Genomic DNA, 14,679 nt, shown 5'->3' on the forward strand with positions numbered 1-14,679 from the left:
TTTAATTTTGAAAGTGTGTGCATGTGTGGGTATGTATGTGAGTAAGTGGCTGTGCGTGTGTTGGTGGTTGTACGTTATATGTGGGTGTGTGTTTGAAAGGAAAGGCTGCAGTGTTCACCAAGGTATGTAGGTATTCTGTAGTATTTTCCGCTATATCAAATTTCCATCCTTGCAGTCATGCTGAAACAGCCCTGGTGAACTTTTTTCAACTCACGGATTTACACACAGGCAGTACTTTTATACAGTACACTTACCCTGTATTCCTGTAGGATTCTGGAGAAAAGTGTTAATGGGTAGTAATAGCCAGGGTGAGTCATTGGAACAATCTCACAAACTCACGAAAACACAAATTGCGAGCGAAAAAACATCAAAATTATATGACAGGATGCCCCATAGCATCGAAACACAACACAGGGAACGAGGAAGGAAACTAGCAGAGAAAGTGTGTGTGTGTGTGTGTGTGTGTGTGTGTGTGTGTGTGTGTGTGTGTGTGTGAGGGGCGGAAGGGTGGGACCATACAAATCAAAGTCTATTTACTTAACCAGTGACTTCAGGTTTTTTTGGGGGGATATTTCTCTCATTGCCTATCTGAGTCCATTCCAAATGCATATGTGGTTGCAAAAAAATGCAAACTCTATACCCCCACTCCCCACCCTGGACCTCCAGCGGACCCTATGTAGTCATCTGCTCATTAATGACAAAGAGGAAGCTGCACCATTTCACTGCTTTCAAGCCTTTATCGCTCATGTTCCACCGCAGTTTAGGGAGTGCTGATAATGAAAACGTGAGGCTGTTGGGAGGGAAGCAAGCCAAAGTACCACACCCAAGCTTTCATGTAGCACTACAAACCACAGTCTATCACTTAAACACACACACAGGCATGATAATATGTTTGCTGGGACAGTGTATCTAGAATACCCCTTTGTTCAAGTATAGAGTGTGTGGCTCAAAAAAAGACAAGGTATGACCACTAAGAGTACCAAACATTAACCTGTACATTTTTATATACTATAAACCAAGCTGAGTAAACTTGGAAAATGTTCACGCACAGCACCTAGTGAGTTAACAGAAATCACTGGTGCAAAGAATACAAAAACACACTGACTTGAGATAAATGTACTGTTCCATTAATTGAGGAACATTAATTGTTTTCATTAGCTTGCTAGATTTCTTAGCTAACTGGTTAGCTCATGTTACTGTAATTCCTACTTGTCTTATCTTGAGTGTTACTTATAGCGTGTAAAAGAAAGACAACAGGCAATGACAACTGAACACCAGAGTGATGCGATATGTTTAGCTAGTTTGCTAGCTAGCTAGTCTAGCTCACTAATGGTTTATGGTTTATATGGACATTTTGTATGTTCTTTGGCTCACATAATTTGATCATAAAATCATAACCATGACACATACATTTTGTATATGATGAATTACACTCAGAACATGAAAGGAAATGAATATATTTTGTGGTATGATTTGAAAACTCTACAGGAAGAGTAGCTGTTAAAGCAGTTAAACAACTTACAACTTCAGATTTTTAGACAAATTAGTCAAAAACTCAAAGGAATGTTGTGTAGTTATTAAAGGCAGGTTATAGTTTTATAAAAGTGACTGCAATATTATGAGCTATTATTATATTATAAATCAGCCGATTCGATGATTCAACCAATGAATTAATGTAAATGATTGTTATTTACATAAACCTTTCTCAGACAAATACACTGTCTTGACCAAAACACCCCCTTTAACTTTGTCATATAGTGTCAGATGTTTATATAAGATTATGTGCCCACTGACATTTCCAAGGTCAAGGTGAGGGAAATGTCTGTTTTGTATCACATTTGCCTCTAGAATATTTAATAATTATTAATTATCTGCAAATGTTAACTGTCTAATATATCATCAGATGCAGTAAAAACAAAAAAAGAATTAAGTTTGATGATGAATCATCAGCTGCATGACATTATTAATGCCAGACTAGTATTAAATCTCGTCTGGGAAACCAGTTGTTATATTTTAGAAATGTATAAACCATAAATATGTTTCTTTAAACCATCATCATCTTCATTATTATTATCAATCATCATCACCCTTATTAACCACTTGCAAGGCTAATTGACACCTAGGGGCAATTTAGCTTAGCATATACACCTACTATGTTTGTAGACAAAAGGAGGAATCTGGAGAACCCGGAGGGAACCCATACAAACTTCCCACAGGGAGAACATTGCACAGCAATCCCACGTGTTCAGTAACCTGAGCTCAGGTTCGAACCATGAAACCTTGGAGCCTTGAGTCTACCTTTCTAAAGGTAAGCTGGAGTTTTCAAAAAGTTCCACAAATTATGCATATAGAAAGACATATAAAAAAGTCCCATAGAAGTCATAGGTTGAGGTTTCTGTCACGGTACAATATGCCATATTCAAGTAAGAGGAATAATAATAATCTGATCTTTGATTCTATGACGATTCTATGACTGTACACGCCTCACTCCTTTTTTTTCCTATTTCCCTTTCATGTTGGCAAAACAACTTCCTGTGAGGGATTCTTTCCATTTAGTTCTTCTTTCCTGTCTCTCACCTGAATCAATGGTCCACTTTTTTTTACTTTTTATGAGGAATGAATGTGGTGGAGACTCATTTTTCTCACTGCGGTGAGCGAAAGTTCACTTGCACTTAAAAATAATGTCGGCTTCTGAAGCCATTTGATGAGGCTTGCTGAATCACTCCAGCATGGGATACCCCTAGTGAGTCAAAATTACAGGACCCCCTACCGACACACACACACACACACACACACACACACACACACACACACTTCCTTTCTGTTTGGATGACTGTCTCGCATTTATGCTGCTTTGAGTCATGTTATGGATCCACAGGAGGAAAGCTGAACAGTGTCTCACCTTCTCTGAGTAAACTTATTCACATAAAATCTCTACTAATTAAGTCAAACCTACAAATCAGTTTTTTTGTGGGGAAAAGAAAAAAAGAAAATAACATTTTAAAATCCACGCCTAGATCATTAGTCTTTGCAGATGTGACGCACAATAACCTCTACACAGCAGACATGAGTTTGTGAGGTTTTAATTTAAGGTTGTGTGATGTTTTTGACAAACACTAGATGAGGACAGTGTGTGTGTTTGTGTGTAACAAGGCTGTTTGTGAGTAACACTGGACACCTGCACTACTTTGGCCCCTTTAAGCAGCTTTCACTGGGCCCAAACGTCTTTGTTTAATTTCCAAGAATGCCACATGGTGAGGGAAACTGTACAGAAAGTGTAAATAAAATGGAATTGCAGCCCAGATCAAAAGACCACATGTGAATAATAAAAAAAACCTAAATCAGTTAGGATTTGACAAAAGACATTTGAGTTAGCACATGTAATCGGCCTGACCTATTATATGAATGTGGTTTAGATTCATTCTTAGTGATCAATTGAAACACAATGTAGAGATGCAGCGCCCCCTACAGACCTTGAGGAAATATTACAAGTATTAAACGAAATATTAAGATTCAAAAAACTTTCCTGTCGTATTCATTCAAATTATTCAAAATATTTAATAAAACAATTTTAAATTAATTATTTTTCATTTTAAAAATATTGTATTTATTTATTTGCTTATATAAAATTAATTCATTTGTTTGTTTATTATTTATTTGTTAGTTAGTTAGTTGGAGTTCCTTATGGGTTACTACTACCAATCATAATATATTATTAATAATAATTATTATTTTTATTTTTATTAATAATAATTTTTTTTTTAGCTGCTTATATCGCAGAAAACGAGGTGTCGCAAACTACCATTTTTTTACGACCATCGTTTGACTTTTGACGACCAGCGTGACGGATTACGACAGTAAGAAAATGGCGGAGGAGGAGCGGAGTGCTGAAGCTGAGAAACTCAAGGAGAAGGCAAATAATTACTTTAAAGGTAAAGGTAAAACGCATGGCAGTCAAAAAGGAATGGCTGTTCCACCTTGACGCAGATCTGTGGCATTTTATGAGACAGAAAGTGTTTGTGTTCTCGGAATGCATGGCGCATGTGTCAGGCAGTATAGTTAGCCTTTGCTAGAGAATTCTGAAGTCACGATGCCGGTAGCGGAAATCCACCACGAGATCGCGGTGCTCTGTAACTCTCTTTAATATTAACTTGTCGTCAAACGGGTTTGACTTGTGTATTTGAATACCTAAGTTTGTAACGTGGTGGTGTTTATTAGCCAACGTGCTAACTAGCGTGACATGATGGAGACTGGTGCTGGGTTGCTAGTGTTCCAGTACTCAACTGGTTTCCTTTACATTATTCAGTATCTGTACTCTGACACACACTGTGGTTCAGCAGATTTTGCTTGCTGGCTGTACAATAACAGATCAGTTCAAATTAAGAGTGTCTTTCATTCATTCATATTGCGAGGGCTTTTATTATAGCTTTATATCTTAGAATCATTTAAATATGGCTAAAACCCTAAAAAAGCTTCCAAAATCTTCTGCCGATCCTCCTCTTACTGATTACTGTACAACCCTTATATTCACCGATCAGCCATGACATTAAAACCATCTGCTTGGTATTGTGTTGGTCTCCTTTGTGCTACCATTTGCACCTGGACCTTTATAGGACCTCCTAAAGGTGTGCTGAGCAGCAGATCTTTTATCTTGTGACTTGCTGCCTCTATGAATAAGACTTATTTAATTCAGTTCAGCCACAAATTGGTGATCAGATTGAGATCCAGGGGATGATAGATAGATAGATTGATAGAATGTAAGAACTGTCATTGCATAGTAAAGGTACACAGCAACGAAATGCTGTTTAGCCTCTACCAGAAGGAGCAATGGTGCAAAATGACAAGTGCAAATTAAATATGTAAGTATATGTACAGCATGTAAACATATGTACAGTGAATAAAGTCTATAACAGGGAAAAATGTGCAGACACTGTTGTAAAGGTACAAAAAGGTGATAAGGATATAGCATAAAGACATGTTTAAAAGCTGAATATACAAGTCCACTGAATATATGTAAATGTGTGTCTATATATAGATACAGATATATACAATAATAGTGCAGATGTATGTAAGGCACAATATGTGTAGAGAGGTATAACAATTGCAATATGTACATTGTTTGTGCAGTAGTACAGAAGTTGTATACAGTGTTGTGTATAGAAACAATGTTACTATGTCGGCGTGTAATTGGGCCGCACCAACGTAATATGCACATGAATGCCAGGACCAAAGGTTTCACTGCAGAACAATGTATAGAGCTTTGTGTCGACTCTGCCAGCTTGCTTACTGTGGTGCACCGTGTATCATCTTGTCCCCTTTTAAGTGATGAAACACACCTGGTTGTCCATATGAGTCATCTTGCCCTTTTTTTTTCCTCTCTTTTTTTTTTTTTTTTTAAGTCAGTCAGATCCTTAGATTTGCACATTTTTTTTAGCTTTCAACAAATTAACTTTGAGATCCGACTGTCTTCTTGCTGTCTAATGGATCCCATTGTTTGACAGGTGCCACAATATAATAATTAACGTTCCTCATTTTATCAGCCGGCCTGATTAATGTTACGACTTGGTCCTGCTTTCTTTCAGTTTGTATCGATATGACGATTATTAACTCGACAGTGTTCTGTATTGTTTAAAGACTATAATCACACTCTTGATATCACCCAAATGAGGACGGGTTCCCCTTTTGAGTCTGGTTCCTCTTAAGGTTTCTTCCTCATAACATCTAAGGGATCACAATCACCCTCAGGCTGCTCATCAGGGATAAAGACACACCATTCATCTTTTAACTCTTAAAATTCTGTAAAGCTGCTTTGAGACAATATCTGTTGTGAAAAGCGCTATAGAAATAAACTTGACTTGACTTTTATCTTCGATGTAAAACGTGAAATTTTCTCGTGCTGCCTGTAATCACAGCGGCCTTCTGATAACTGAATCAGAAAATGATATCAAGTTTAATGGATAATTTGTTTGTGAAAGCTAATCAGAGTTTCTGCCTGTTTTCTTAAACTTTGTTACTTTGACAATTTTGCCCCCTTATGTAAACAGCTAAGTTTCTATTCAGCACGTTGTGGTAAAAAAAAAAATTTGCATTGACTCTGGTTACAGCATCTGATTACATTAAAGGTCTTTACCTCCTACTTGTCAAGAAGGTTGTGTTTATTTTACGGTTTTGAAATGACAGAGTTCTGCGCACCAGCTGTTGTAGATCACCTGATGTAGATCACAAATGAATGTCCTCACAGTAACCAAGCAAAGCAAGTTTATCGCAACTAACTAGTTAACCAGGTAAAAGGTTTAGATGACATGCAGTATGTAATGGGACAGACTGGTGTCAGCCCAGCTGTTCTCATTGATGGGATTTACTGCCCCACAAGTATGTGTCCATCATCAAAACCTGGTTCCATTAGTTTGCACTTTGTTCTGCACCAAATGTTTATTGTGTCAATAACAAAAAGCATCTTGTTCCATCCGCATTCTGTAATGTCTTTTGAAAGAAAGGTGACTCCAAACAGGCAGATTGTGATTCATTCTTTGGCTCTTTCTTTCCAGAAAAAGACTACGAGAATGCAATCAAGTATTACACGGAGGCGCTGGAGCTGAATCCGTCCAATGCCATTTACTATAGTAACCGGAGCCTGGCGTACCTGCGCACCGAGTGCTATGGCTATGCCCTGGCAGATGCCACCCGTGCCCTGGAGATCGACAAGAACTACATCAAGGGCTATTACCGGCGTGCCACTTCTAACATGGCACTGGGCAAATTCAAGGCTGCGCTTAAAGATTATGAGACGGTATGTTTTTCAAATCTTTCAGATGATATCCCAAAATGTGTGTGTATATGTATGTGTGTGTGTGTGTGTGTGTGTGTGTGTGTGTGTGTGTGTATATATATATATATATATATATATATATATATATATATATATATATATATATATATATATATATATATAGTGGAAGACCACACAAAGTCACAGAGCGAGGTCATTATAGCATATAGTGTGCAAAAGTCACTGAGGATTTGAAAAGGAAAATAATATGAATTAAAAAAGTAGTGTTAAATACATAGATTTTAATATCTACTCTGTATAGAGTCACAACATTTACTTTGTCTGTCTCAGGGCCATGTAGTAAATACATGTGTAAGGCACAAGATTTAAAAAAATATATATTTCTACAGGTGCAAGCTGTGTGTTGATTTAAATTGATTTGTGCTGGGGCACGATTTGCATATATTCACTATATATGATTCAGTCCTCCAGCTGTTTTACCTTATACTCATGTAATACTCATGTATTCACTAAAGATATTTTGCTTAAAGTCATATAAAGTGTTTGAGCAACGATGTACTGTTTCTCAAAACTTGCACTCTTGCGTTTGCTCCCCTCTTTGTCGTGAACAGGTAGTGAGGGTGCGACCCAACGATAAGGACGCCAAGATGAAATATCAAGAGTGCAACAAGATCGTAAAGCAGAAGGCCTTCGAGAGAGCCATCGCTAGTGATGAACTGAAGCGATCAGTAGTGGATTCATTAGACATCGAGAACATGAGTAAGCAGTAGGTGCAGAATGTGTGTGAGAAACATGCATACTTTTATCATATTTTGGTATAAATGCTCTATTTTCTTGGCAGCAATTGAGGATGAGTATGTCGGCCCTAAACTGGAAGATGGTAAGGTCACGCTGAAGTTCATGCAGGAGCTGATGGAGTGGTTTAAGGACCAGAAGAAACTGCACAGGAAGTGTGCTTACCAGGTAAAACCTCACAACTTGAGGCAGGATCAAGTTCTTAATTTGCTGTTCTTATTTTAAATAAAATGACCATTTTGCTGTCACATACACTATATTGCCAAAAGTATTGGGTCACCTGTTCATAAGTACGGTATTGCATTCCACATTTAGCCCCAATTTGCTCTTCTAATTCAGAGAAGACAAACTCTTCAGAGAAGATTTTGGAGTGTGCTTATGGATATATGTGTTTATCAGCCACAGGGGTATTATGAAAGGCAGGTACTGATGCAGGTGAGGAGGCCTGGGGTGCAGTCAGTGTTCCAATTCATCCCAGATTAGTTCAGTAGGGATGAGATCAGAGCTCTACAGCAGGCCACTCAAGATCTCACTTTCCAAAGCATATAAACCAGATCTTCAAGGAGCTCATTTTGTGCACAGGGGCATTGCCACACTGGAACAGGTTTTGGGTACTCCAAGTTCAAGTGAATGCAAAATTTTATTAAAGTGTACTAAAGATGTCCGGTAGAATTGAGTGCCTCCAGATTTGTGGTAAGAGTTTGGAAAAGAACCACATATAGCAGGAAAGGTCAGGTGACCAAATGCTTTTGGCAATATAGTGTATACACTGTAAATTGTATACATTATGGTACTGTTAATTGCTCTCTTTTGCTAAATAGTGTACTGTCATTTTTTTATTATAATAATAATCAGTTCAGATCAGCTCACAAATCTTCTGCTATGCTGTCGAAATTGTGCAAACACACAACCTTTGGTAAATGAATAGTTCAGACTTGAATGACAGGAGCTCAAGCTTTAGCAGCACTGCTTTAAGATTAACAAACACCAAGACTAATCGACTCCTCACTCCTTTTCAGATCCTGGTGCAAGTAAAAGATGTTTTATCCAAATTACCCAGTCTTGTTGAAATTACGTTAAAAGAGGTAAGAAATTAACAGAACACTAAAGGTTTAGCATGAGTGTTTTTGTGATTAGGTCTAAAATGTTTTCTTTGTTACCTACAAGTATATTCACAAATGACTTAATACGGTGGCTGTTTTCTTTTTAACTCTTCCAGACAGAGAAAATAACTATTTGTGGGGACACGCACGGCCAATACTATGACCTCCTTAACATTTTTGAACTGAACGGCTTACCATCTCCGACCAGTCCATATGTATCCTTTAAGTACATTCTCAAAGCATGTAATGTAAATGCTTGTTCCATTTATTTAGGACTAGTGCGCAAGATCCGAAGTCATGTTGAGTGGATCCTATTCAGAAGCAGCGTTTAAGCTTTGAAGTGACAATTGGAGTAGGTGGAGGAGCTCTTTAACAAAAGAAAACGTTAGTGTGGATTTATACCATTGGTAATGCTGGGAATCAGATCCAAGCAGAATGTGGATTGAGAAAATTCCAAGAGGAACTACAGGATCTTTCTAGAACACTATACTGTTCTCTCTAGGCAGGAAAAGTGTCTGCAGACAATTTGTACTAGCGTAGTGAGATTTCCTCGAGGCGTTCATGTGATGTACAGGTGAACAACATGCTTCCCCACTACAGCACTACGCAATCTAAAGATCTAGCTAGTGCACTTAGTTTAAAATAGTGTGGCTCACATTGTAGCCTGAGACTAGTAGCTGAACTGCATGCACTTGTGCCTTTTCTGGGGAATTAATAAAACATTGTTTGCTTGTGTACTGCGGTCCTGATGTATTTCACACCCTGCTTATCGCGTATAGAAATCTTAACCACAAGCTGCAGCTGTTCAACGGTGACTTTGTGGACCGTGGTTCTTTCTCAGTGGAGGTCATTCTCACGCTCTTCGGCTTCAAGCTCCTTTACCCAGACCACTTCCACCTACTCAGAGGTGTGCACCTGCCATCAGCATTTCACATCACCATGCACGCACATATTTACGCAGAGTAAGCGAGTAACGTCCAATTTCTCCCTAGGTAATCACGAAACAGACAACATGAATCAGATGTACGGCTTCGAAGGTGAGGTCAAAGCCAAGTACACGGCGCAGATGTTCCAGCTGTTCAGTGAGGTCTTTCAGTGGCTTCCCCTCGCACAGTGCATCAACAACAAAGTGCTGGTGAGCAACCGTTCGTGTGCATTTTATGCTGGTCCATGGATCAACCGAACATGGAATTCTTTATGGATGGTCTGTGATTAGTTTAATATCTTAATGGAACTGTGAAGAAATCAAAGGTCAAAGGTTCAAGCCCAGTCTCTGCTAAGTTGCCACTATTGGGCACTTTAGCAAGGCCCTTAACCCTCTCTGTTACAGGGGCGCTCAATCATAGCCAACCTTTCCAGACCCCATCTTTCTAACAAGCAGGGAAATTTGAGGGGTGTGCTCATTTATGTGAGGTACTGTATATGTAACAAGTAAAAGCCTCTTTATTTCTCATTTAATACTCAGAGGTTATTTGGGTTAGTCAGTCCAGTTACTGTATGCTTTAGAGAGAAAACCGGAGAACACTGAGAAAACCCACATGTGGATATAATGATCAATCCTAAAACAATATCTTACAAAAAGCATCCATTTATTTGATTTTGAACTGTGACTGTGCGCCTCAGCGTGCCGTGGGGCAAAAGAAAATAGATAGAAACGAAAATAGAGAAAGAGATCTTGCTGTGACCCAAACAGAATCCCTGGTCCTGATCTGAACACTGGCAGTGTATAAATTCTGACTGAAATGAAGGTGTAGAAAAATCTAAGTAACATCTGTATTTTGTTATTGTGGTTAAATGACTTTGTGTCTTGCATGTGTTTTAGGTAATGCACGGAGGACTGTTTAGTGAAGATGGCGTGACCTTAGATGACCTTCGAAAGATTGAAAGAAACAGACAGCCTCCAGATTCAGGTAGGAAACTCCTTTTGTACGAGTTCAAACTATTGTATTGTGGTTTTTATTGTTTTTTTGCCCACTACTAATTTATCACCTCTTTCAACTGTTCAGGTGCAATGTGCGATCTCCTGTGGTCGGATCCTCAGCCGCAGGTGAGTTTGCGTTCCAATTTTAAAACCATGTCTGTTCAAATATTAAAATGGCTTGTGGGATATAGTTTTTCCTCTACTATATATTGTCTTATAAAACTATCCATATTACCAGTTTTATGCTTCTGTCCAAAATTAATATTAATAATAATCTGTTAAACAGTATGCTAATATTCTAATTATTAATAAATACAAATGTAATAGGAAATCAAATAAAATGTAAGCACTTTATGTAATAAGTGCTTATTTAGTTTTTTTTTTTCATTTGTTGCTTAAATGCTGTTTCGTTGGACGATTATATAAAAAGATGATGCCATATAAATATATGAAGTCTCTCTAGAGATATTCGAGTGACACAGTGCTATGACCAAAGGAATTTCACAGCGTCATTGGTTGCACAAGTTGAAGGTTTATTCCAAAATGTGTTTCAGAACGGTCGGTCTATCAGTAAGCGTGGCGTGAGCTGTCAGTTCGGGCCCGACGTAACGGAACGTTTCCTAGAACAGAACAAGCTGCAGTACATCGTGCGCAGTCACGAGGTGAAGGCTGAGGGCTATGAGGTCACTCACTCAGGGAAGTGCATCACGGTGTTCTCCGCACCCAATTACTGGTATAGTATTTGTCTATTTATTTTTTCTTAACGTACAAATTTCCTGCTGCCTCTTACATTCGTCAAGATGAAATGTCGAAGCATGACATGAATTTGTGTTTTGTTTTTTGTTTTGTTTTTCATTTGTAATAAATAATCTGTAAAACAATTTGCTGTATACCAGAGGAAATCCAAGTTAAATTTGATGGTATGGTTTTGTATCAATAATTGTTTTGAAAGAAGTAGTGATGCATATAACCACATTTCTTAAGGGCCTTGTTTAAGGGCCCCCCAAAAATGGTAGCTTGGCTTGGTTTAAACCCCCAACCACTTCTGCTCTTATTATTCTCACATTATTCATTAATTCAAGTTTGTATTTTAAGTTTTGCTATATGGTGTACACTTTCTATGATTGTAAGTCTTTGGTGTCTCACCAGTGTTGTGGAAAAAAGAGAAGGTTAGTTAATGAGTTAATGAAAATGCATTATAATGACCATTGGCCTTGTCCGGTTTGGATCTCGTAATAATGGCAGGCTGGATTAAGTGTTAACGAGATAATATTCAAAGGATTGTGTATTTATGTCCTGTTAAAATTTGTTGCAATTTCTTTTAAAATTTGTCTGCTTTACATTATTCAAGAAATATCAGGGACATCAGTTTTTCAATACTTAAGAGAGTGTGTGCATGTGCGTGTGCGCGCGCACATGTCAAAGATTTGTTTAGGAGAATTATTGTGATGTAATGCATCGTTCTTTCTGCCTGTAGTGACCAGATGGGTAACAAGGGAGCCTACATTCACCTCAGGGGATCTGACCTCAAGCCTGAATTCCACCAGTTCACTGCTGTGGTTAGTATTTTCACTCTTAACCACACTGTACAGTCGAAAAAGTGGAATAAATATAAATTATTAGACGTTTTTGATTTTGTATGTATTATAGTCACTTATAGTCATCTAGGGTAGGTCCCATTCTATAATTCAATAGCTTTTTGGGGTAAGTGAACATGTAAACATTGTCATATGTGCAAATTGATGTAAATGATCGAGTCGTTTGGTGTAGCATCTTATCTGTTAATTTTTTAATTTTTTTTTTGTTCAGAAATTATTTCCTCACCACTGCATTAAACTGATCATTCAGGGCAAGGTGCTTTGAGTGCAGTGTATTTGTTCGACCATGGATTTAGATCAGACAAGGCTTTAACAATTCTAATTCCCAATACAATGACTGCTTTCTCAGATTTCATGCTTTGTAGTCAGTAAATTTGTGTTGTGGAAAAGCAATAAACGATCGTTTTGTATATCAACCAGTAGGTGGTGCTAGAACACTGTCATACAATTTACAGACTAAAACCCACAAAAAAACCCCAAAATGATTATTAATGATGTGGTGGTTGTAGATCCAAGCTCCTCCTCCTCTTTCCTTTATTTCTTTTTCTTATTATTATTATTATTATTATTATTATTGTTGTTGTTGTTGTTGTTGTTAACTGTTTATTTGATGTGTAATTTGGTGTTGGAGGATTAGAATGAAGTTTGTTTACTGCTTTCTGTACATTTACTATAGATTATTAACAATGCTCAAAAGATGACTTTGTGTAACACATATATGGTATATATTTATCAATATCTGATTGCTCATTGTTTTCCCTTTGTTTTATTCACTTGCAAGACATGTACCATATTACTAACTGCGATATACTTAAACGACTAACTCTGTTTCCTCTGTCTCCACAGCCTCATCCAAATGTTAAACCCATGGCATATGCCAACTCGCTGTTGCAGATGGGAATGATGTAGAGGCTCCAGTCATCTCTTAGCAGCTGTTACTCTCTCAAGTCCACATCAGTCCCTTCAGACACATCACACTTGTCATTCCCTTTTTTTCTCCACAAGCCATTGGTCTTCAAACGCACACAAGCACTCAGTGATCAGGTGCTTCTTGGTTTAGCCGGGAAACGAACTCTTGAGTGCGCCTAGCGTAAAAAAAAAAAAAAAACACAAGACCTCTCTCTATTTTTCCCTCCATTTTTTTCATAGGTGTAAATCTGTTAGGATTTTAATCCAGTGTTAGCAGCTGATTTCTGAGCTATAAAACACAAAATGCTGGATTGTACCAAAGACCTGGGGTCAGGCGTAGCAAACGGCTTGGAGCAAGATGGCTGAGGGTATATTTTGGTTTTCACCCCGCCATTAGAAAGAAAATCAACGAGCCGCTTGATGCATTAAGATCCTAAATTAGGAAACAGAATATAAAAAGTCATCCTGTGAAATCAAGTCTTCATTCATCATTTTTTTTTTTTTCTTTTTATTTGGGAGGGACAACAATGTGTGTTTCTGTGATTCTGTAGCAGTAAAATCACCCTGTGCTACTTAGCTTTTTGTAATCAACTGCCTTCATGTGTAGGTTTCTCTCTTTCGGTATTGTAGATTGAGCTGGGTTCATTTGTACTCGAGCTTTCGTCTATCGTATAAATGAGATCAATGAGGCGACTGTAAATCATGCACCACTCACACTAAAGTCTACTCCCTGTAGTAATATGTGTAACTCGACGCATATTCTTCAGTATTGTGAAGCTCCTCCACTGTCACTTGTACTCTGATCTTTTGGCAGCAGCACCAACACGTGTTTTCGTCCTCCCAGCTCCCTCGACTGAAGTGCACTGGAGATAGCTGTAGTCCCACATCTACTTTCCCACCCCATTGTACGATTGTTTAGCTGAATCCACCCCCCTCTCCCGCCAGTGTGGATTTGTGACAGAACATGACTGATGTTTAGAAATCTTAAAACGCACAGCAGCCATATCCCATGCCCTTGACTTTTTAGATGGTTATATACACAAATGTGTATGTATATACAGTATATACTGTAACAATAAGAAAAAAATCCGTGTACATGTTTGGAAAAAAATATTGAATAAAAAAAAAAAAAAAAAGATCCATTCTAGTAATGCAGTCTGTTTTTTATTGTGAACCTCTTGGGTTTGTGTCGTGTTTTTCATTCCTATAGTACAGTGTGTTTTCAGACCGTTTCTGCGCATTATTGCTTTATATGCTTTAATGTTTTAGTTTCACACGGGTTGAATTAACGTTCTCGGGCATTATTGCGCTCATTATAATTCGTTGCCGAAGCAATATATGTGTTTTCATAGTTTTTCAAAGTACTCATAGTATAAATCTTAAATCCTACAGAAACAGTTGGATAGCAAATGCCATGTTGTAGTTTGTAGGTGTGACCACTAGATGGGGGGATTTTTCTTTTCCCCCCAAAAATGAAGCTAAGTGCTTTTAAAAAGATGAGCTATAACATGAACCTAGATTATTATAAACAGTACATTTTGACAAATCCACTGATTTTCCATT

General features: G+C 37.9%; 1 protein-coding gene across 1 annotated transcript; it reads left to right on the forward strand.

The window, feature by feature from the left end:
- The first annotated feature begins 3,826 nt into the window (after positions 1-3,826).
- Positions 3,827-14,256, forward strand: ppp5c (protein phosphatase 5, catalytic subunit). The gene is made up of 13 exons (XM_046877211.1): positions 3,827-3,932; positions 6,549-6,790; positions 7,402-7,549; positions 7,632-7,753; positions 8,605-8,670; positions 8,805-8,903; positions 9,490-9,595; positions 9,681-9,823; positions 10,511-10,598; positions 10,695-10,735; positions 11,164-11,342; positions 12,087-12,168; positions 13,054-14,256. The coding sequence occupies exons 1-13, from the start codon at positions 3,866-3,868 to the stop codon at positions 13,114-13,116; spliced, it is 1,446 nt and encodes a 481-aa protein (XP_046733167.1). The 5' UTR covers positions 3,827-3,865; the 3' UTR covers positions 13,117-14,256.
- Positions 14,257-14,679: the final 423 nt, after the last annotated feature.

The sequence above is a fragment of the Silurus meridionalis genome, chromosome 20, assembly GCF_014805685.1.
Source record: "Silurus meridionalis isolate SWU-2019-XX chromosome 20, ASM1480568v1, whole genome shotgun sequence".
In the NCBI taxonomy this organism is placed as follows: Eukaryota; Metazoa; Chordata; class Actinopteri; order Siluriformes; family Siluridae; genus Silurus; species Silurus meridionalis.

What these genes read in the sequence shown, in the direction of transcription:
- ppp5c (XM_046877211.1), top strand. Translation starts at nt 3,866, where the DNA reads ATGGCGGAGGAGGAGCGGAGTGCTGAAGCTGAGAAACTCAAGGAGAAG. An exon ending in CAGACAGCCTCCAGATTCAG is followed by an intron (nt 10,599 to 10,694) that starts GTAGGAAACTCC and finishes TCAACTGTTCAG; the next exon opens with GTGCAATGTGCGATCTCCTG. An exon ending in TTCTCCGCACCCAATTACTG is followed by an intron (nt 11,343 to 12,086) that starts GTATAGTATTTG and finishes TTCTGCCTGTAG; the next exon opens with TGACCAGATGGGTAACAAGG.